We start from the raw sequence: 22,379 nt of genomic DNA on the forward strand, positions 1-22,379 counted from the left end.
AAGAAGAAGAAGAAGAAGAAGAAGAAGAAGAAGAAGAAGAAGAAGAAGAAGAAGAATTATAATGGCCCTGCTGCTCTCTCCTGTGCTTCCGGTGGCGCTAATATATCCGCAGTGCGCGCGGCAGTACCGGTCTCGAGCTGTTTGACCGTTTCCAGGACAACCAACTGACGCTCCTGTCAATCAGGCGTCAGAGCGGCAGAGCCGAGCGCTTCAAGTTCAGCATCGACTGAAAGCCTCCGCGTTTGTCCCCTGAAAGTAAGTTTAAATAATTTTTAAAGTCGAAATGTTTGAGGCGGCGGGCACACAGCGGTGGTGGAAGGATTTAAGAATAGCACGTGTGATATTATTTGTCTGTTTTCATACTAATGAGAAGTCAGCAGGGAGTTTCAGACAGACTAGCTTCTGTGATTTAAGCTAGCAGTTTGTTTACAGCCATGTATACGCTAACTATAAAGGATTAATAATGTTAAAGTAATGTGAGCTACCAGTGACATTAGGTTCAGTCAAGGCTAGGAAAAATCCTGTGGACAGGGTTTTACAGCTCCTGATATCTGTCTGTTTTCATGTGACTGCATAATAATAACGTGAATTAATAATGTGAAATTATTCTGAGCAGTCTGGGCTGAGAAAAATAGCCTTTCATAGGCCTACTAAGAAGGTTTATGCTCTTCAGTTGAGCATATGAGAGGAAGAGTCTTGTGCTGCCATATTAAAGTGTACAGCTGCTTCAGTTAATGTTCATTTTGGGCAGTGGGAGAGACAGGAAGGCAAGCAGGCACAGGAATTTACAGTCCTCAGTGAAAAGAAGTCAGTTCGGCTAGCTAACGAGCTAAATTGTCCTGGTTTCCTGGACAACTGAGCAACATAAACCCCCCACTCCTTATGACCGCCCGGTCAGCCTTGACCACTGTGAGATGTTGTGTCATGTCTGCATACTTGTCCTCAGCAACAGGGAAATGGCTGACAGAGATGACCAAGCAAAGACAGATGCAGAGGACGCAGTTGAGCTGCTTTATACTGGTCTGAGGTTTTGTTTTTATAAGCAGTATATCTACATCAGTTATATCTCACCAGCTCTCAGGAGTTTGACCCACTCTTCATGACCCTTTTGTCTGCAATCACAGATCTGAATGACAGCAGCGGTGTGTTTGCTCTGGACTCCCCACCTCTCAAACTGGACCACTGTGACCTTCTCCTGGATGCTCTCGACGCTCAGCTCGGTCAACTGCAGGTCGGTGATTTTCACTCTGTCTGTCTGTGTCATTTTATGCCACTTCCTACTTCAACTTCACATATTGGAGGCAAAATTCTGCAAAAATTACTTTGCAGATGTAGATTTTCACCATAAAATATGAACAAACTAATAAATGATGATATCATTAAAGGTTAAACTATGCAAAGGATGATGAGCCCCACCACACAGCTGCAACATTAAAGTGATGTTCACATCAATAATTAAAAGCCAATAATATAATATGTGCATGATTTCCCATGGTGCTATTCTGCGTAATGATAACTTTAACTTTTGGTACTTTAATAATAACTTTATTTATTCATAATAATAATAATAATAATAATAATAACTTTATTTATTAAGCACCTTTAAAAACAAAGTTTACAAAGTGCTTTGACGACAAGAAAAAGCAGAAAACTCAACAGTCTAAGGAGAAGGTAAAACACAAAATGTCAATATGAGTAATTACAAGTAAAGCAAGTGAAAGCTATGAAACAGGCAAAATCACAAAAAACAATGCAAATAAAGAGATAAATAAAAAAATAACATCAATAAAAGACGATAAGAAGACAACATTGACATCAACATCAAAGATAAATAAATACATGAACAATAAACAAATAAAAGCAATAAAGGACGGTAAGAGGACATCAAATAAAAGGAATCATAAACAGATAAATAGAATAAATGACTCCTCAGTATGTTTTGATGTTCATGCTGTTGTACTTTTACGTAAAAGCAAGATTTTGAATGCAGTGTTTTTACTTGTAACGGACCATTTTTACACTGTAGTGTCACATCTGCTGTCTGTCTGCTGTCTGTCTTTATATACATGTAATCAGAAATCCATTTTTAAGCAGTACGTGTGATTTAATGTACGCAGGTCCGGCCCCAGAAACATCAGGCAGTGCCCAGAGAGCTTGATAGCAGCCATGCAGGTAATTGATGTCATAACACACCTTGTACCTTTTTTGTTTTTCAGGTGATAATTTGTGTTTTTGATTTTTTTTTTCTAGCTCCATTTCAGTGGAGTCAATCTCTGAGCAAAGACACAGGCCTTGGGAGTACAACTCAAACAAATGACACTCCCATGTCTGGTCTTGATTTGATATTGCTTACGATGGAGCAAACATCAGGTAATATTTTAATATCAGTATATTACAGGTAAATTAGGATTTCTAACTGTTTTCCGAGTCAAATTCTTCTCAAAATGTTCTCATCCACCAGAGAAAAGCACAGGCTGCAGGGAAGCTCCTGTCACTCACGAGGTAACTAAAGACACGTTAGACAGAAGGACAAGAGACAAAGAGGAAATGGAGTCTCAGAGGGAGCAAGTTATCTGGAGGCTGGAGAGGCTGCTTGGAGAAAGCTGTAGTGAAGGAAGGATGGCTGCAGAAACCCACCCTGCTTCAGACAGCATCTGCACTGAGGACTTTGTCAGACGCTTCACAGACGAGATGGTCGAATTGGCATTGCCAGAGAGTAATTTACTGCAACTAGATAAAGCGGAAGAGGCTCAGAAGACAGAAAGATCTGACTGTGACACTTACCGGTGTGACCAAAAGGGTCAAAGTGTTCTCAATGTTGATGGAAGAGGAACAGCAACGACGTTCAAAAGTAGTAAAGGCACAGAGACTGCTCAGTCGAACAAGCCACGTCAAAGAGAGCAACGTTCTGACAGCTATGGAGTAAATATATCACATGCTAGTGAGAGATACAACACACAACAGAGGCGTGGTGATGATGGCAACAGTGAGTACAGTAAGCTTGTAGGAGTAGTACATGTATATTGTAGATATTGTTTGCAACAGCAGTGTTGTATTGTGGATTATAGTTTACAGCCTGTACATCACAGCAGCCTGCCTCTGGACCTTTATTCCTGTACTCCTTTGTTTTGCCTCCCTCCTCTTCCAGTCTCTTACAGAACAGAGGATGTGACAGAACACGAAACCCGGCAGCAGAACAGCAACCGCTCTCCTAAGGCCAGGTGTTTGGCAGGTACCACACACAGATTACACCTCATCAGAAAGCACAGTCCAGCTTATCCTCCAGCACAGTCATTCACTACAAACAGCGATTAGAGGCTTGTTTCTTTTACAGGAGTGCCTGTGTTGAGTTTTGACACCGTGTCCATTGACAGTGACCTTGAGTCAGTCTGCACCGAGCAAGTCAGGCAGCATCTCAACAGGCGGCCAGGTGAGAGACAGCAGACGATGTGGAGGGAAGCTGGTCGCATATTAAATTGACATGACGTGTTCGAAACAAACTCTTTAAATGTAGAAAGTAAAAAGAGGAGTACAAAAAAAATGTATGAAATGAAATTACAGTTAAGATGATCTGTTTAGGATGGCGCTCGCTCGTTCAGTCTGTCACGGACATGGACGACTACTGCACCCACACAAGTGACTATGACACACCCACACAAGAAGAAAGTGAACCTCAATCTGCATCAGGTAAAGCAAAAGAGCTGACTGTGCATTTTTTATGAGATCACAGTAATAGAAAAACAATTTAATCTTTGAATGTCATTCAATTTATCTACAAAGGTCAGAGACCTGCTCATGGAAATGTACAAAACAGAAGTCCTTCTGTCCGTAAAGCACAGCGTAACAAGAGGGAGACTTACAGGTAAACCGTAGCGTTGTGTACAATTTCTAGACGCTCATTTTGCTCATATTTCTGACTTATGCACTGTGTGTGTTTGTGTGTCACAGACTTGTGTGTTCTCTGGGTGACAACGACAACGACACGGATGAAGAAATAAATCCCTGGAGCCGGAGATGCAGGCCTGAGAGGACGTCAGAGAAGATGCAGTCTGATTGGGTCAGGATGAAAGAGCGTCTCTCTATACTCCAACAAGTGAGAATGAGTCTCCCGCTGTATTATAGCATCATATTTAGTATAACTTGATAAATGCTCCTGTGTAAATGTGTCTGAGACATCACCTCACTAGTTTGTGTGTCTGGTTTAGAAATGTGAGAAAGAGGAGGAGACGCTGCAGCTGAAGAAGACTCAGTTAAAAGATGTCGAGTTCTCCCTCACTGAGCTTCAACAGCGAAGGAAGGTAAAGTGTAGTATTGTATGTACGGTAGTTTATCAGAACAGTGTGTACAGAAGTCTCAAAAATACTCAAAGATTATGGTATATGTCCCAGCATGCCTTGCAGGATTTAGAGCAACTTATTGCAGAGACGGCAGAACTGGAGAAGGAGAAGAAGACTCTTGAGTTCGGTCTGAGAGACAGCAGGACAGGGAAGGACTCCATCAGGTATAAAGACAAACTACTACTAATTGTACTATAAGAAGCCTCATGCATCAACTTAGTATCATCACATTACATCAACATAACCTTAAATTCTGTACAATAACAATATGACAATGAATGTGTTGTAGCTGGCAGCTGCAGAGGCAGAGAGACTCCTGTATCCTCGAGGTAAGAGACATGGAGCACTGTAGGCAGACTCTAAAGGATGGAGCCTTCATAGAGAGGGTGATGACACCTGTATAAGGCAATATATCTGTCATTTGCATCTTTTAATTCGGTCATATTCTTGTTTTGTTGCTCCACTGTTCAGCCCAGTGTGGTCATGTCAGTGCTGGAGAGGGAGGAGATGGACAGACAGCTGGACGGCGCCAAAACAGAACTGTTTGCTGAACAGCGACGTGCAAGAGAGAAGCTAGAGTCCGTGAGAGAGGTACTGCCTATAATAATCTATAACTATAACTATGATGACAATTATGAATCATAACAAGATGAAAATGGTTTTAAGTAGGTGCTCAAACAATAATTTTAAAAAGAAAATGTAAATATTTGTTGATATTTGAGTCACAGGTTATGTGTTTAACATATTAAAAAGCATTACTATATAGTGATTATTTCAGTGTATGCTCTTTAATGTTATTGTTTAGTACCTGAGAGGGTGTGTTTATGTGTGAAAGACAGATTTACTTCCTGTTTTAAAGTATCTGTGTCGCTGTTTTCATGTCTGATCTTGGAGCAGAAACTGGAGGAGACTCGTGAGGAGCTTCAGAGGGTCACAGAGGCAGAGAGCCTGCTGAGGAGCAGGTGTGCATGTTTAGAGGAGAAAAAGAAGCAGAAAAAGGATCAGATCAAGGTAACACCTGATGGCATAATACTCGAATATCTAATACAAAAAAAAAAAAATCAATCTGTCATTTGTTTTGTAACTATTTGATGTATCTCTGACAGGCAGTAGAGTTTCAGGTTGGCGAGCTGCAGGGTGAACTGGGAGAATGCAAGATCAGAGTGGCTACTCTGGAGAGGATGTTGGCCCAGAAGGAGCTGAAGCTGCAAGATTTACAGGAGCAACATGGGGCCTTACAGGATAAAAGAGATGGACTAAAGGGGGAGCTACAACACCTGGAAACCCAGCACTGCAGTGCAATGAAAGAAGCCCAGGAGCAGGCTCATAAAGCAGTGGTGAGTGCTGAGGGAACACTGAGGTTTATTTGATCCAAAAGTAAAATATATTCTTATGTGAATTAAGTTACAAGTAATTGAGGTTCCTCTTTTTTAATTCAGGAGGCAGCACTGAAGCAGCAAAAGAAAGATTTGACTTTGGCTCATGAGCAGCAAATCCAAAAGGTGACAAACATGTCTGTATAACTTCAATATTGTTTCTTCAGATGACATTATCACAGTTGTTATTGATGTAGCAATACTTCTGGCTGTTGTGTCTAATAAGCAGACTGAAGAGGAGAAAGCAAACGCTTTGAAACAACAAGCTCTGTCTCTCACACGACACACTGAGTCATTGAAAAGTTCTATTGAGGTCAGTGTGAACACATACAAACCACCGTTACACTATCTGGAGAACACTACATACAGTATACAGTAAGTAAAAACACTCTACACGGTTACTCTTCAAGATGTGATCCTCTCCTGTTCTGGCAGCTAAAAGAAAAAGAGGCAAAGAAGCTGAGAGATTCTCTGGAGCAGCAGAAGGTGGAGGCAAAGAACCGTGAAGAGGAGCTGCAAGCAGAAGCCTTGGAAAAGGTACTCTGATAATCCTCGCCTTGAATATGCAAACTTTCTCATAATGATTGCATGATATGCAAAGTATGCTCCCAATACAGGTGCACAGAGCAATAGAGGAGGAGAGGAGGAAATGGGAGGCAGAAAAGGTGGAAGCAGTGCAGGTGCACTGTGGGATACTGGAGGAGCAGAACAGAAAGAGCCTGGAAACCACGAAGAGTGAGGTGCAGCGAGAGAAGAGTAAAGCACTGGCTCTTCAACATAAAGTAGTGGAGCTAAAAACAGTAAGGAGTCCTGCAAACATTACAGGAAGCACCACTAACTGAAATAAATCAGAGTAAATGTTCATTCTGTATTTGCATGATTTTCTTTTTTATCTGTAAGAGAGTTCAGGAGTTGGAGAGCGAAGGCTGTGCGCAGCAGAGAGAGCAGGAGTCTTTGCTGGCTGTTATTTGTAAATCACTGAAAGAGGAGCACCAGGCTGAGCTGCAGAAGTTGCAGAGACAGATGGCACAGGTGCAAGAAAAGCAACAATTTGCAGGCACATAAAGAGACGTGGTGTTGTATAAAAGCTGACATGGTGTGGTCTGCGGTCACAGGAGAGTCAGAGAGCAGCGCTGCGGCTCGAGCAGGCAGCTCAGCTGGCACAGAGAGAGGCTGACAGGCTCCAGATGATGCTGGAGGAGAGGGAGAGCAGCCATCAACAAATCACAGCTGAGTTGGAAGAGCAGCTCAGGCGCTGGGCCCAGGAGCTGGGAGCAGAGTGCCAGCATCTACACCTTTTAGTGGAGCAGAGCGGAGCCAAACACATTTCTGTGCAACTACCTCCCAGGTAAGATTTCCTGCCCTGGCTTACACACATATCTGGTTTAGAGAGAAGTGAACACTTTAAAGACAACATGCTGTGTTTGGTGACAAGCTTCTGATAATTACGTCTGTGTCTTGTGCAGTCCTACAGGAGCTGAGGCTCTCACAAACCTGAGATCCCTTAGAGAGCAGTTGAAACGCATGATTAGCCGACTACACCAGGAGCTTCATTCACAGAAACAAACCGCAGAGCAGCTGAGCAAAGACAAGGTAGAGTTTAGACTGCACATACTGCACAGAGCCTGGAGTTTACAAATACAAAAACAAGTTCATATCCTTTCAGGAGCGAGAACTGAGCATCCAGAGGAAACAGCTGAGGATGGAGAGAGACCAAGCCTTGGATTCTGTAAAGGAGCGTCTCATTCAGGTCTGATCTCACACACTCATCCCATGTCTGTGCACATAGACACAAAAAACTCATCACTTACAGCTGTGCTATGACCCGACATATTCCTGCAGGAGCACATTGAGGAGTTAAGCAGTCTGAACTGGGCTCACATGTGTGACGGGGGAGCCGAGAGAGGAGGAGTGGCAGCGTCTCTTCGCAAACAGCTGAAGGCCAAAGACGTGGAGCTGAGGCTGGTTCAGAGGAGCATGGGTCAGTGGAGGGAGCGGACCGCAGCTCGTCTGGCATGCAAGTTCGAAGAAGAGCTGACAGCTGAACTGGAGAGGTGACGTATGAAGAACTAAGTCAAAATACTGAACAGGCGCTTGTTTTGTTCTTTTGCTCCTTTCTCAAAAATGGCCCAGAATCCAAACTTTGTGATCCTTTGAAGAGAAATCAAATATTCTGCCTTTGTATGTTTGTGTGTGATCCCACAGGTGCAAGACACAGTTGTTGAGGGGCAGGTAACTGGTTTCTGTGTCTGTGAAAACTAGATGACAAACTAACCAGCTGTCTGTCCTTACAAGAGCATGACCTCACCTCAACTCACTGTGATACGCGTTTTATACCATAGCTGTAACATTAACCATACTTGTTAACCCACAACTCGTTCATGCAATGAGGTTAATTATTCACAACTGATGGAATCTAAAATTCACGGTTTGTTTTCCAGAAAAGCATCAAAGACTCGAGAAGAGAGGCGCAGAGAGGCTGAGAGGCCTGGAGGAGAGATGACGCTCAGTGCAAAGGTAAAAACATAAACACCGAGCTCTTACAGATACGTCACCTAAATGTGTTTAATATAACATGCATCACTCTGTCTTTTCCCCAGCAGGAAGCTCAAAACACAGTTTGCTCTCCCTCCCTGCATGTCGCTGCCTCCCACAGCCCCTCAGACGTGGCTTCATTTAAGCTCCTCCGTTACCTCCAGAGCAAAGTCAAGCAGCTCCGCATAGAAAACCAGTCGTGCACGTGGAGCCCGTCGCCTTCGAGTACAGTCCCTTTAGATCTGTCAGGATCCTATCTTACAACAGTGAGTATATTGCTTTAATCGCAGGTTATTGTTGATTTATGGACTTGTCCCTCATTCTGCATTTACAGCCGTACTTGTAAGTTACCTCAGGGCCAGATGAACTATTTCTGTTCAGGATTTATAATGTGTGGAGGTAATAAATGCAGAATGTGCAGACTGTATTTTTCTCCAGCAGCTAGTGTTTAACGAGCCTGGATGAGCACACGTTTCTGAACTTTAATTATATATTTAATCATCTAAGAAGTTTCCGTACGTAGGAAGAAACCCACGATTGTAGTTGTATATCTTCACAGATCATCATTTGTTTATCTTGAACATGACAAGTAACTGTCCACAGCTGCTCATCACAAAGTGCGCTGTCATAGAAGTACCTTTAAAAATGTTAAAGTCAGAAAAATAATACTTTAAATGTGGCAGTATCATTAATATCTGAATACCGTTTGTGTGCTTGTCTTCATAATCTAATAACAGCTTATACCGTTGTGTCTTTTACAGCTCACTCAAAGTTAAGACGTCGCTGGAGTTCAGAGCCACTCATCATTCAGGACGCTGTCAAGTGACATGTGCAACTGTGACACACACCAGCGATAAAATGTTCTCTAAATCTGAGTCTTAAGCATTTCAAGCTATTTATGTGGCCACGGAAATGAATCATTCACTGTCACATGTGTGTAAGATAGCAGATTAACAAGCAGGTCACAGTGACAAGAGACACAGTTGAAGATTTGGTCATCAAGTTCACATTCCTCTGTGTGAAGGCAGTCAAATTTTATGGCTTTAGGTCACAGTGAACTGTGAAGAAGTGATGAACTGACATTTCACGGGAGATCATGTGAGTTATGTCAGAGAACCTCGTACAGATGACCGTTCTTGTAAAATCATAAATGTTACATGATGTTGAATTTTACAATAAAAAAAGGCCTGTGTATTTCTGGCTAGCTGGAAAATCATCTGGGGGTTATTGTTAGGGTACAACTCTGTTCTCATCATTGATGCAAAATAAGATATGTGCCAGTTTTGTGTCAGAGTTTGTTCCCCAATCAAATAATGTTGCACCCTCCTGACCCTAAATCTCCACCGTTGGGTGCAGGTTAAGGTAACATAGCATTTTACAGTATTTATTTGATTTTGTGTGATAAATGTAATAAGCCAATAACTAATTGTTTAAACCCTACTTAATTATTGTTAATTAACCATTGTTGTCATACAGTATGTACTGTATGTATGTACACAGGGGTTAATCCTGGACCTTTACTCTTGTATATGATGATTAAAGCTTGATAATGTTGACCCACAAAGAAGACTGCTTTCATTAAATCCAAACAAAACTTCATCCAATGAAAACCAACTATGCCATGCAGAGTCTCTACATGGACAACATTTTTATTTAAAAACAAATAAAAATAACACTCGATGGCTGATTGTAAATACAATAAAATCATAAAAAGGTGCATTTCCACGACTTCTTTACAAAACTCCTCAAAGCTCACAGATGGCGTACTTGCTAAGCGCTATAGGAAGATTATCTATCCACCACGAGTACGACTGCACGCAGGAAGCCATGCTGTGAGCGAACGTGAACACACAGGACCAACTTTATCATCCTGTTAACGACGCCCAGAAGCTGAACATACAAACTATACAAAATTCAGGTGCTGCACACTGACATTTCACAAAGAACAAAGTCCTATTTACAATACATCAGTGTGTCGCTGGCCACGCTTTGGCAAAATTATGTACAAATGATCTCACTTCTCAGGGCAAAGGTCAATTCTGTAAGTTATATAAAATTGCTTATGTAAGGCTGCCTATAGCACTTTTCAAAGTTCTGAGACCATGAGAGTTACCTCGGAGATTTAAATTAACAAAACTGATAAATCAGATCGTATTGTTACATCTTACATACAGTTAATAGCCAAAAAACCTCAACTGATGACTTTAAAGTAAAACATGTGTTGCACAATCTTTTCAAAAAAGCACAATATTCATGTAAAGCCAACATGCCTTGCCAAACTGACCAACTTCAAGTGCTTCTGAGTCTTTTATAGTCTTTTATATGACTACATATCCAGTCTTTTACTTTGGCATGGCTTCTGCAGTCATCAGCGCCATCACATTTCCATGTCCTCCTCTCCAGAGCTGTGGGCCACGGGAAAGCTGTACAGAGAGGAGTGTGTTTCTGCAGGCGGACTGGGGGGACTGTGAGGGGTGGGAGATGGACACGGAGTCAGAGGTTGCCGAGATACTGTTTGTTGTTTACGCTGTTTCTGTAGCGAGCCCCGTCGCTTCCGACAGAAGGGATCGTCCGGGGGTCGCCACAACACCAACTCCATGCAGGAATGACTCCTGAAAGTGAGAGGAAACAAGTGAGGAACAAAAAAACACCAAAAAAGGAAACTCACAAGTCATGTTATTTATTACGTCATTCAACATACACAGACTGGGCTACTGTATGGGGGAGGATGTCGCTGATGCCACGCTGTAGACCTTCCTTCAGACTGTCAGAGATGACCAGCACCGGCCTTCTTTGAGCCGGCTCTACATCCAGATCTTCATCCTCATCATCATCCTCCAATGTAATTCTGTGATACATCAAAACAAACCCATTGTGGATGGTATAAAAGGGGAGAGATGCAATACAAAGAATCAAATAGTTATTTTAAAATGCTATTGTGCCAACATTTCCTCAAATATTTTATATCTGTGTCGCTTATTTTGATATGTTTTTACTTGTTTTCATTCATTTAGACAGAACGGTGGCCCACAATATCCTTATATAATAATCTTGTCAGAAAACAATAATAATTACAGTTATGGGTGTTATGTTTATTATTGGTGATGAATGTTAAACCGTTTCTGCAGTTTCTTGTATGTTTCTCTTTACATGTAAATGCATCAATGGCACACAGCTACTGAATGTTTACATTTGCCACTAAGGGGGAATCATTGCAGCAACTTTATATATTTCTTAATTTTTACACAGATTTCTAAGCAGTTTTTGCATTTTGCATACCTGTCTTCGATCTCCTGAAGTCTCCTCTGAGCTGCCTCGATCTCCATGCAGGAGCCTTCTGTCTCGGGTCGGGAAAGAGAGAGGTTGGAGGGCTGCGGCAAAGTTAAAGGCTGTGGCAAAGTTAGGCTCTGAGTGGCTGTGCAGGGCTGTGGAGGTGCAGGGCTGGCCTGCTGTGCAGACAGAGGAGGGCAGCTACTTGCTGGTGGCCAGTCATGAGGAGTGCTGGTGTTTGAGTTCTCTAAAATGTCCACTTCTGCCTCCAGCATTAATCTCCTCCTTTTGGCACTGCATCCCCTGAGAAAAAAAGGAAAAGCTTTACGTTACAACACTCATATTTAACTACTCCATGCACTGCCAAATGTTAGATGCTTGTTTCCCCACTTACTCATCATCAACTCTCCTCCTGTGCTTCCTCAGGCATCGTGCCTCCCAGCTGCTGTTGGACAGAGACATGTGTTAAAACACAAAGACACAACAAAGACAGTCCTGACAAATGAATGGAGAGGGGATACACAACACTAAATCCTCTGCCACATACTTGTTAGAGAGTGTTGCTCTCTGCAGGTGACCAGACGTACTTGGAGGTCCGAGATCAAATTCAGGGAGGCTTGTGGGGCCTGAAAATGAATACATGTCTGGCAGAAAACCCCACTTCACTGCTCGTGGCAGCAGATTGATGCAGGTCCAGGCGATGAGAATGATTTGTAGAGACACACCGGTAGATAACTAGAAACGGATCTGATCTGGAATATCAGTATTGACACCAAATCAGATGAAGCGGTGAAGGGTATTGTCTGTAACCTACATGACGCACAAGTTATAAATATGTCTACCGTTACATGAGGACAGCAAGTTAGCTACAATGCCACTGTTGCATGTCATCGTTTACAAATAGACCTGGCTACGACACGCTAATACGCAATGACAGCTTCATCCCTGCGTTGTATGTTATAATAACTTTGTTAACCAGAAACATAAAGCTAGCTACACCGACCTGAGCAGCTGCCCTGCCCCTTGATGTTTTCGTTGTTGATGTTTTGCTAACTTAGCTAGTCTCCGTACAGTTCGCACTGTTTGTCCATTTAAATATTCCCATTAGCGCACAGCAACAGGCACCGTGGGTCCGAGTCTTACTAACCTAATGTTGCGGTACCGCCTTCGTGCAGAAACGGCCTCTAAATTAACAGCTCCCCGTGGAGTGGACTGTTTTGAAAGGTAAGCTGCGTCAAACCCACGTTAGCTAGCTATTCTGAAAAAAGTGAGTAACGCCAGAAGAGTCGTCAAGGTTCCAGAAAGTGCGTCTGTTACGTCAGGTGAATTGTGGGAATTGTAGTTACCGTGAATAAACGAGTCCAAGCGGGTCACAGCGAAGTCTCATTTAGCTATTTCAAAACGCTCGTTGAGATACAGACGCAGGAAGAGTGAAGGTTTTATATATATGTGTTTAAAACAGTAATTTAAGCTAGTTATTAGATGTACGGCGAGCGGTATTGTTTTCCAAGTAAGGCGAAGGCATGACCCCGTCCTACTCTGTCTCTGATTGGCTTACGCAGAGACATACCTAAAACTAACCAATCCAAGCAAGGAAGGCAACGAGTACTAGCCAATCAGAGGTAGAGAGGGGCGGGTCATACCTTCGTCACCCTGGGGAAAAATAAAGCTACATCCGGAAGGCGATGTGTAAAAAGTAAGATAGACACCAGCCTCTTTTTTGTACGTTCGTACTACCAAAGAGTATCTTCTATGACAAGATGATAATCTCCAACATTGTCTTTGCGGTACTTCCTCCAGCTGGGCCCGTTTCTCATCGCTTTGTCATCTCAAATGACGGGTCATGTGACAGTGAAATACTAGAAGCTGTTGTCTGTTCCTGTGTCGTTACTCAGCCCTGATTCTTCACGCTGGAGTCGCTCTCTGAGCAGGTACGACACTGCTGTTTACTGCAACATTTTTAGAAAACCTATAAGCTAATAACTTAACATAGTAACGATCTTAAAACATTTACCTAGCATCGCTTAGTAGACTGTTTTATGTATGCAATCCATAAGTATCGCAACTATTTTCAGATTTATTGTTTGAAATTTCTGTAACTCGCAATAAGAAACGATTTGTGTTATAACTTTATAACGTTTTAGACAAATATTTAGATTTATTTCCACTGTGTGTGTTGTCCTGCAGGTTGTCCAGAATGCTGTCTTTAGTCATAATTACAGGCCTACTGGCTTTAGCCTCTGGCAAACCATGTGGTAAGTTTTTTTGTTTTTTTACATTTATTTTATTTTTTTTAAATCAAACTTTAACTAATCAATAAGTCCTGGCTGCTCTTTCTATCTCTGTTTGGATTCTGGGAAGAATCCAGCTGACAAAAACACTGACTCAATGTTCTGGACATTCACTGATTTTGCAATTTTGTACTCCATGAATTTCAATGGCCTTCATTCTGTTTGCTCATCCACAAAAGTTCTGCAGTTGTCAAAGTAAAGGGGGAACTTTTTCCAGTGATGAGGGTTAAATATCAAACGGAGACATTAAGATAATTGGGACTTGAACACAGGAGTTAAGGTTCTTGAAGGGATTAAGTCTCCACGGTCTTTGTTTCCTCTTGCTGTGACTGCTGATGCGGCAGTTTTGGTTTTGCAACGCTCTGAAAGTTCATGATGGTTCATGATGTCAGCAAGAGAGAGAAACTGGAATACTTTAATGTCTGCAATCAAAACATCTGAGAAACAGATATATATATATATTTTTTATATTTTCATCCAGATACTGATGGATCCAACAGTCAGCTGCTCCTGTCACTCAATCAGAATCTCCTTCGCTCTGTGGAGACGCAGGAAGGACTCCCCAATCCCAGCGTCCACATAGCATTACGGCTTTCCAATCGCCACAACGTGGCCAAGGAGGCTGAACACCTGAACAGACTGAAAAATAATTTGCACAATGACCTTCAGAGGTGTGTTTTTTGTTGCGATGCAACAAATTCAAAGTCATTTTTCTACTGAATTGATCTTTTTGCTTGATGTTCTCACCTGAGCTGTAGTCTCTTGTGTCTTCCTCAGCTCTCTCTCTAACAGCCAGTCTGTGGTGGGCCTCTTAGCGCTGTACACTCTGGCTCTGAAGTCCTCCTGTCACGACCTCAACACGGTCACCTTCACCGTCAGTGACAGGAGTGAGACGCTGCTGACGCACCTGAAGAAGCAGATGGAGCTAGAAAAAGAGCATATTGCTTGTAAGTTTCCCTTTGACGTTTTCAAGGCCAACGGTTGTCATAAAAAGTGTTCAACATCCTCGTTATACATTGTGCTACAAAATGAGTTCAAAGTTTACCTGGTGGGGATATTTCTTCTGAAAGAAAACCAGAGAATAAATAACACCTCAGCTTGCTGAAAAAAATTAAATAACTGAACTTTTCATAATTTGTATTTTTATGAGACGTCTTCCATAAGAGCTCTACTTTTAATGCTCCTTAAGACAACATGCATCAACACTGAAATAAAAACTGTAGCTACTTTGAGAATTTCTTCATATTTTAATGTTATTTGGTTTCTTTCATTTCTTCTCTCCTCTTACGCAGTCAGCCAACGCCCTTTGACCAACTATTACCAGTACTCTCTGGGCGTGCTCGCTCTTTGCGCGAGCGGCATCAGGGTCAACAACCATGTCAGCAACAAGCTCATCAAGGCGGCAGAACATGAGCACTTCAAACACGGAGATGTTGAGAGTGTTGGTGAGTCAAACCTGCATGAGTGACTGATGTGATTCAATAAATGATGTGCAGGAAAGATGCAGACGGGGACGCATCTCAGTTCTATCGAGAAGAATTGTCTTATTTTTCTTGCATGGCCGTCTACATACGTACTGCATTAGGTGGATAGTTTCTCTCATTTTTCACACACACAATATATCTCTCCCTAGATACCTATGCAGTGGCGGGAATGGCACTCCAGTGTGTGAAGGATGCCGGTTCTCAAGTGCACAATGCTGCTGAGCTCGACGCGGCGCTCACCAGGATCAGGCAGAAGCTCTTGGCCTCTCGTAGGCCCGATGGTCACATTGGCAATGAGTTCAGCACAGGACTCGCAGTTCAAGTAAAGATCTTTTTCCTCATATTTTTGTCTCTTTCACCACATGAAACTTTGTAGGACAAAATCTTTGCAGCTTAAATCTACTTATTTGTTGTGTTCAAGGCCTTATTGGCATTAGGCAGCCCAGTTGGAGAGTGTGCTGCCTCCATGGAGGCCATGAGGAGAGACGCCAGAAGCAGCACATACAACAACCCCATGGCCATATCTCAGATCCTGCCGGCTCTCCACCAGAAGTCCTACTTGACAGTAAAAACCAAGGATTGCCTCAATGAGGATAGTAAGTGCAGCGTTATTTCTGGTCACTTCAGGTAATTTCCGGTTGTGTCGTATTTTTGTCATGCTGTGTTTTCTTCTTACAGACACTCTGGTGCTGCAGCCTTTAGATCCTGTGGTGGTTTTACCAAGTGACACTAAAGTGACTCTGATGGTGGAGGTGGTGACGTCCAGCGGGGCGACTGCTGTTTACTCCGTGGATGTGTCAAAGGGCAGTACTCTGTTGGAGGCCCTGGAGCATCTCAAGGGGAGAAATGTTGGCTTCACGTGAGTGTTTGCCTACATTGAGTAATATTTTCTGTTCATAAACAAGAAGGCAATCCAGGCACTCCACACACCACTCATTTCTTTTCCTAATACCTGATGTTGTTCGACAGGTTTGACACAGAGACCAGCCTTTGGGGACCTTTCTTAAGCGCGGTGAATGGAGAGCAGGCCCGACAGAGCGACCGCAGATACTGGCACCTCTCCTCTGATGGCACTGCACTCAGTGAGGGTGAGGGCACACACAGACTTTACACATCCAACAGAGCGTTATCTTTATTTTATTTGATCTGCTGCTTTTATTTCACTTTGACAAAACTTTTTTTTTTTTTTTAAATGCTGGTTTGCTCCCTCAGGTGTCAGTGATTTCAGGATTGAGGCAGCTCAGAGGATCAGCATCCGTAACACAAGCTACTGAGTGTCAGTCGCTGCTGACACAACAGGGCTTGACGAACATTAAATCACCGCTGGAGATCAATCTTTTTCTATCTTCTGTGTTTTAACCAGTGATCAAACTGCTTTCTAAAATTGTTTGCTGTAGTGGTTTCACAGAACTTTTGCATTTAAAGTAAAAAAAAAAAAATCAAAATTTTGAAGCTTGAATAAAAGTGTAATTTAAGAACTAATTGAGCAGACTTTGCTGTGAATATTAAAACGTTTTATGATGGATGGTTAAATTACTGTAAATTGTTTTTTCAAATGTCTTACAATTGTGCTTTTTTAAACAAATAAAAAAGGTTTTTAAATGAAGAGTTTCTCTGGGGTTGTGTGTTTCATTACAAACTAAATATGAATTATAAGCAAGTGATGGTTTATTAAATTATTACATTGTATTAAATGTCTTTACAAAGCAGCATGGCTTTGGGTTTAATTCATTTTTATTGCATTTGTTTAAATCACCTTTATTACAGATAAATGTTATGACTGTTGATATTTTCAAAAAATACAGTAATATAAGAGAAAACAGTGCAAATTATGTTATTTCCCTACAAATGACATACACAGCAATTGACCTCAGTGACGTCATCCGTCTGGGGGACCCTGGCAGCAAAGCACAACTACTTCCGGGTTAATCATTAAACTCTCGTGTAGTATCAAAACTTCAACCTGTGCTGTACTTACGCATAGTACAGTCATAGAAACGATGTATGCTTAATTTATAAAATCCAAAAACTGTGAATTTGTCGTCTGCCAAACGTTTTCTGTTCAAAAGTGCTGGGATAGAGAGGCTTTTATTGTGAAAGTACATGACACTGTACCCCGGAAGTGATATTTATTCTGCTACTGTTTGTAGCATTTCGGCTACATTTCTTGTGGACTTCTCGTCACCATTTTTCTTAACAGCAGCAAGTATGCGAAACGCAAAAAGTGTGAGGACTAAAGGGACAATTCGGCCAATATATCGGTGTTTTTAAATGTAGTAATAGTTGTACAGTTAAGCTGTAAAACCGCTTATTCATACCGAGAGTTCACGTTAGCTCCGCCATGCAGGGGATTAGCTAGCCTGGCTGCCATGAGGTTAACTCACAGGGTGATGTAAAGTCCCTTCAACATCAGCGGGCATCAAGTAACGTGCTGATGAATGTGACTGTCCGCGTGTAGCTGGACTCAATCCCGTCCTGATGTCTGCCCTCTGTCGGTTCGTCCTGCTCAGTCGTCGTGCTTGTAAATTTAAGAGACAAACAGGGTTGATGCAGGTCGGTATAATGGACGATAAGTCAGGGAGGCTCGGTTCGTCTTGTAAAAGGTGCCTCTCAGGTTCTGCTGTGGACAGACCGGCTCGAGTGAAGAGAGTTTCTATCGAGGGCAACATTGGTGAGTGCAGTTTACTCAGCAGGGACATGGGCTTGGGTCACTCCAGTCACTGTTTTGATGACTTGATAGAAAAATGTCTTGAGACTCGACTTGTTCACTTTCATTTCTTCGGACTCGACTTGACTTTACACAACCTTTCACTTGACTTCACCTGCCCAAGGATAAATTACTTGCGGCTGACATAAACCTTGGATCGAGGAGAAGTTAGTTTCCAGTTGGATATTGGACAGACATCCACTCCGGAGACACCCAGCGGCGTCTCTTCCTCAGTTTCCCCCGGTGTTGGCAGCAGGAGGACGGTTAGCTGCCTCCAGAACCTCGCGCTGCTCTGGAGGCTGATTTAGGGACCATCAATAAATTACCCTGTTGTTCGTTTGATTTACACAAAAACAATATTTCTTCACGCTGACTTGATGATATTAGTGAAATTTACGATAACTAAACTGATTTCATGTAGCAAACTTATTTTTGATTGCTAATGTGTTATGAAACAATACCAAACTGTATCGCTACATGTCACAGAGGACACACCTGTTTTTATAACTTTTTACGGCTTCTTTTATTATAGATACGTATTTTGAATTTTACAGTTACAAAACTGTAAAAACATGTTGTTCAGTTTGCTACAACCACTTTGCTATGTTGGTGTGACCTGTGTAGTGATACAAAATAATGATGATAACAAGAGATGTGTCTTATTTGTCCCATTTAGTTTGGTTTGGAGTCACTGGGTCACATGACGCTATTGGGGGAAAAAAAGCCAGTGTCTTATAAATTTTTTATTTTTGTTTTTGTTTTTACAAAATAAATACACAAACACATTAGCAATCAAAATAAGTTTGCTACATGAAATATTTTTTTTAAATTATAATTTTCACAAATATCATCAAGACAGCATGAAGAAACATTGTTTTTGTGTGAATCAAACAAACAATCGTGTAATTTATTGACGGTCTCTAAGTCAGCCTCCAGCTGGAGGTTCTGGGAGGCAGCTAACCTGAAACTGAGGAGGAGGAGGCACCACTGGGTGTCTCCGGAGTGAATGTCTGTCCAATGTTCATCTGAAAACAAGCTATGAGTGTTGGTAACATTTGATATTATGTCCTCTTCAATACCAGCTGTGGGAAAATCGACCTTTGCGAGGCTCCTTCAGTCAGCTTGTCCGGACTGGGAGGTGATGGCAGAACCCGTCAGCAAGTGGCAGAACATTGAGAGTGGGACCAAGAAGGTTGTGCACATTTCCTGAACTTTATATGCCTTTTGTAAAAAATAATGAGGTCAAGCTGACCATCTCTGCTCGTGTCTCTGACAGGGGAAAGACGGCGCCCCTCAGACGACAGTCAGCAACCTGCTGCAGATGATGTACCAGGACCCTCAGCGCTGGTCGTACACCTTTCAGACATATTCCTGTATGAGCCGGCTGAGAACGCAGCTGCAGCCTCCTCCAGCTCGCCTGCTCAGCTCAGAGGGAACACCTGTCCAGGTGTATGAGCGTTCAGTCTACAGCGACAGGTGAGCGAGCCAGGACAGAGAAACTTAAACTCTGGTTTTTGAAATTCACTTGTTATAGCAGCTCAAGAGTCGTAAGCAGAGGGAACAACAGTGACTGATTGATAGATAAAAAATGGAAAAACAAGGCAAAGCAAGACAAAAATAGAATAATATAAAAATGTATTGTTGATTTGTGGGAAATTGAACTGGAGCTTTTCTGTCCTGTCAGATACATCTTCGCCCTGAACATGTTTGAGTTGGGTTGTATCAACTCTGTGGAGTGGATCGTCTACCAGGACTGGCACTCCCTCCTGGTGGAGCAGTTTGGACACCAGGTGGAGCTGGAGGGCATCATCTACCTCAGAGCCCCACCAGAGGTATAAGCATCAGTTTTTTTTTACAAATCCCAATGTCCACAGTCACAGACTTTGTTTTTCCCAGCTTTATTTTTAGTATAACATTAATACATAAACAGAGAACATAGGCATCATACTCACATAATTAGCGTTTTCTCAATACAGTACATTTGGCATGGCAACAAGCGAATTGCACACATTTCCATGACGTCCTTGTAGCTTACTGACCGTATCAGCACATTCCTCATTGTTTATAATTTGGAAAAACTCAAATCCTGAAGAGTTAAAATGATGGACTTGTCTCTACTTATCTCTCAGAAATGTATGGAGCGTCTGGAGCATCGGGGGAGATCAGAAGAGAAGGGAGTGAAACTGGATTATCTGGAGAAGCTGCACGTTCAACACGAGAAGTGGCTCGTTGAGAAGAGCACAGAGTGAGTTGTATTTATTTTATTCCCATTTAACAATCACCATTTCAGAAGCCTTTCCTCTCAGCTGTTTGTCGCTCGGCCGTGAACAGATGAAGGTCAGCAGCGTGTGGTCTGAGGACATGATGTTGTCAGTGTAACTCAGCTTGGCTCTCTCTCTCTTTTCAGACTTCATTTTGAGAAGTTGAAACAGATACCTGTGCTACAACTCGATGCCAGTGTGGAGTTTCAGAGTAACCCAGAGGTGCGGGAGCAATTCATAACAAAGGTATGTTTATTTATTGTACTTTTATATAACAGCTGCTGTGCCAGAGGCGACCACATGAGGGCCATGTCTTTCTGTTGTGGAGCCTCACAGACACATTTCTGTTTTCTGATCTGTTTCATGTTTCTGATCCGTGGTGATAAAATGTAACGATCAGTCAAATAATGGATCGGTCACTTGAAAGAAAATTATATGCCAACTGTTTTACTAATTGTAAATCCTTTTCATCTTCAGGTGAAGAACTTCTTCAATGCTTTATGAGAAGATCAGCAGTGGGAGCAGAAGTCCAGTCAGACCTCAGTCAGTCACGTGTGTTCACTGACATATCGACACATTTGAAGAAATATGAAGTTAAATAAACGGTTTCCTCTTTTTGATAAGCTGCCTCCTCTTCAGGACCATACTGACAACCATTCTGAAACACTTTTAGATTGTTACAGTTTTTCATCTGTTTGGTGTTTGCATGTTTATTTATTCGTTTTGAGATTCACTGTGTAGTTATATTCACATCTTGTACTGTTTATTCCACTTGAAATCTCTTTAACACAATGACACACACATCCAAGTGACTTGAACACGGATCAATAAGGTGATTTTGTTGCCCGTCTTCATTATAAACTAATTCTGCTATTACTACTATGATCATTTGGACACAGTTTACTGAACATCTTTGTGTACGTTAATGTCTTGCACATTCCTGAATGACAAGCAATAAGACTAGTGTTGTTTCAGATATGTTAAATAAATAAATACCAAATAAGCTTTTTAAACATTGTTTTGTGTTCTTCATTTCTATTTTATTATGAAAGTTTTCTTTTTTTAAAATGACTGTTGTCATTGTTTGTACGAGTGGAAGTGTACACTACTTCAGCCATTGTTTCTACACAGCAGTGATGGAATGAACATTAAGTACTGTATGTAAGGAAAACTGTATCCTTCTAGTCAGCTACATTTATTTGATAACTTTAGTCACTAGTTACTCTGTATATCGCATGCTGCAGCCAGAGAAGTGCATTTTAAATTAATTTACAGTATTTGGTTGGTAATTGGATAAAATAAACACTGATTCCAATAATCAGAAAAATGCTTTATATCTAATCTGATAATCAGCCGACTACGGTGCAAGGGAGAAGTGTTTTTTTTTCTGGTGCTCCTTTTTCTAAGTTGAAAATTTTTTTTTTTCATGGGTGAAACTTTTTTTTCATGTGTTGAGCTGAGTGAAAAAAAAGTTCTTTCACGGGTGAAAATTTTTTTCATGTAATGAGCCGAGTGAAAAATATTTTTCTCCACATGTGAAAATGTTTTGGGTTTTTTTCCGTGTCGAGCTGTGTGAAAAAAAAAAAATTTCACGGGTGAATTTTTATTTGAGCTAAGGCTCAATTTTCACGGGTTAAAAAAAGACCTGATTCTTTGGTAACTAACTGATCCAGTAATCATAGTCGATAGTAGAAATCCAAGATTAAATCAAAAAGCATTAAAGAATGAATAGCCTACTGTTCATGTTTCACCAATTACGATTTTAGTTTTCATGTAGTTTGTGTGTGAAATTGCTGCAGTGGACACAACCGTGCTGTCAGGCGCACACCGCGCACTGGAGACAGCACAGTCTCAGCACACACACTCGGCCTTCTCCACTTAAATGTTTCTCGTGCTCACGTGAAAAAAACTATTTTCCATGGGTGAAAAATATATTTTTGTCACGGGTGAAATTCTTTTTATTTTATGTGTCAAGCTGAATGAAAAATATCTTTTCTCACAGGTGAAAAAATAGTTTTTTCACGTGTCGAGCCGAGTGAAAAATATTCTCTGCAGTGGACAGGGCTGTGCTGTCAGGCGCACAGAGCGCACTGGAGACAGTGCAGTCTCCGCACACAC

General features: G+C 41.8%; 4 protein-coding genes across 9 annotated transcripts; 3 read left to right on the top strand and 1 right to left on the bottom strand.

Moving 5' to 3' along the window:
- Positions 1–63: 63 nt before the first annotated feature.
- LOC311260928 (uncharacterized protein) lies at positions 64–9,452 on the top strand. 6 transcript variants are annotated; one of them, XM_084359238.1, is made up of 30 exons: positions 64–255; positions 752–1,020; positions 1,125–1,231; positions 2,118–2,172; positions 2,251–2,370; positions 2,462–2,986; positions 3,149–3,232; positions 3,335–3,430; positions 3,580–3,687; positions 3,781–3,862; positions 3,949–4,093; positions 4,206–4,298; positions 4,389–4,501; positions 4,627–4,666; positions 4,809–4,928; positions 5,235–5,348; positions 5,444–5,674; positions 5,777–5,839; positions 5,940–6,026; positions 6,149–6,250; positions 6,331–6,513; positions 6,614–6,745; positions 6,829–7,061; positions 7,180–7,306; positions 7,380–7,463; positions 7,556–7,767; positions 7,919–7,945; positions 8,155–8,230; positions 8,314–8,514; positions 9,010–9,452. In XM_084359238.1, the coding sequence occupies exons 2-30, from the start codon at positions 915–917 to the stop codon at positions 9,022–9,024; spliced, it is 3,681 nt and encodes a 1,226-aa protein (XP_084215364.1). In that variant the 5' UTR covers positions 64–255; positions 752–914; the 3' UTR covers positions 9,025–9,452. The 6 variants fall into 6 exon arrangements, with proteins under 6 accessions (XP_084215364.1, XP_084215363.1, XP_084215366.1 ...); XM_084359237.1 differs by having other exon boundaries at positions 64–1,020; XM_084359240.1 differs by having other exon boundaries at positions 64–1,020; positions 8,317–8,514.
- Positions 9,453–9,852: 400 nt separating this feature from the next.
- On the bottom strand, positions 9,853–12,955 carry ccdc117 (coiled-coil domain containing 117). Its single transcript, XM_084359244.1, is given in 7 exon segments — positions 9,853–10,860; positions 10,950–11,096; positions 11,528–11,821; positions 11,913–11,963; positions 12,066–12,175; positions 12,177–12,270; positions 12,865–12,955. Coding segments are annotated over 7 exon segments (972 nt in total). The 5' UTR covers positions 12,906–12,955; the 3' UTR covers positions 9,853–10,625.
- A 389-nt stretch (positions 12,956–13,344) lies between these two features.
- tcn2 (transcobalamin II) lies at positions 13,345–16,836 on the top strand. The gene is made up of 10 exons (XM_084359243.1): positions 13,345–13,449; positions 13,706–13,773; positions 14,291–14,480; positions 14,587–14,756; positions 15,102–15,254; positions 15,443–15,615; positions 15,715–15,889; positions 15,972–16,152; positions 16,263–16,381; positions 16,506–16,836. Exons 2-10 carry the CDS (start codon positions 13,716–13,718, stop codon positions 16,565–16,567), a joined length of 1,281 nt encoding a protein of 426 aa, XP_084215369.1. The 5' UTR covers positions 13,345–13,449; positions 13,706–13,715; the 3' UTR covers positions 16,568–16,836.
- Positions 16,837–17,406: 570 nt separating this feature from the next.
- On the top strand, positions 17,407–21,278 carry dguok (deoxyguanosine kinase). The gene is made up of 7 exons (XM_084359693.1): positions 17,407–17,964; positions 19,083–19,192; positions 19,277–19,476; positions 19,685–19,832; positions 20,130–20,245; positions 20,408–20,507; positions 20,739–21,278. The coding sequence occupies exons 1-7, from the start codon at positions 17,772–17,774 to the stop codon at positions 20,763–20,765; spliced, it is 894 nt and encodes a 297-aa protein (XP_084215819.1). The 5' UTR covers positions 17,407–17,771; the 3' UTR covers positions 20,766–21,278.
- Positions 21,279–22,379: the final 1,101 nt, after the last annotated feature.

The sequence above is a fragment of the Pagrus pagrus genome, assembly GCF_965226575.1.
Source record: "Pagrus pagrus genome assembly, chromosome: 8".
NCBI classification, from domain to species: domain Eukaryota; kingdom Metazoa; phylum Chordata; class Actinopteri; order Spariformes; family Sparidae; genus Pagrus; species Pagrus pagrus.

Bases quoted from the DNA above. Each gene is read 5' to 3' on its own strand.
- dguok (XM_084359693.1), top strand. From the start codon at position 17,772: ATGTCTGCCCTCTGTCGGTTCGTCCTGCTCAGTCGTCGTGCTTGTAAA. The intron at 19,193-19,276 runs GTTGTGCACATT...TGTCTCTGACAG, and splicing joins TTGAGAGTGGGACCAAGAAG to GGGAAAGACGGCGCCCCTCA. The intron at 20,246-20,407 runs GTGAGTTGTATT...CTCTCTTTTCAG, and splicing joins CTCGTTGAGAAGAGCACAGA to ACTTCATTTTGAGAAGTTGA.
- LOC311260928 (XM_084359237.1), top strand. From the start codon at position 915: ATGTTGTGTCATGTCTGCATACTTGTCCTCAGCAACAGGGAAATGGCT. The intron at 6,251-6,330 runs GTACTCTGATAA...CTCCCAATACAG, and splicing joins AAGCAGAAGCCTTGGAAAAG to GTGCACAGAGCAATAGAGGA. The intron at 7,768-7,918 runs GTGACGTATGAA...GTGATCCCACAG, and splicing joins CTGACAGCTGAACTGGAGAG to GTGCAAGACACAGTTGTTGA.
- tcn2 (XM_084359243.1), top strand. From the start codon at position 13,716: ATGCTGTCTTTAGTCATAATTACAGGCCTACTGGCTTTAGCCTCTGGC. The intron at 14,757-15,101 runs GTAAGTTTCCCT...CCTCTTACGCAG, and splicing joins AGAAAAAGAGCATATTGCTT to TCAGCCAACGCCCTTTGACC. The intron at 16,382-16,505 runs GTGAGGGCACAC...TTGCTCCCTCAG, and splicing joins TGGCACTGCACTCAGTGAGG to GTGTCAGTGATTTCAGGATT.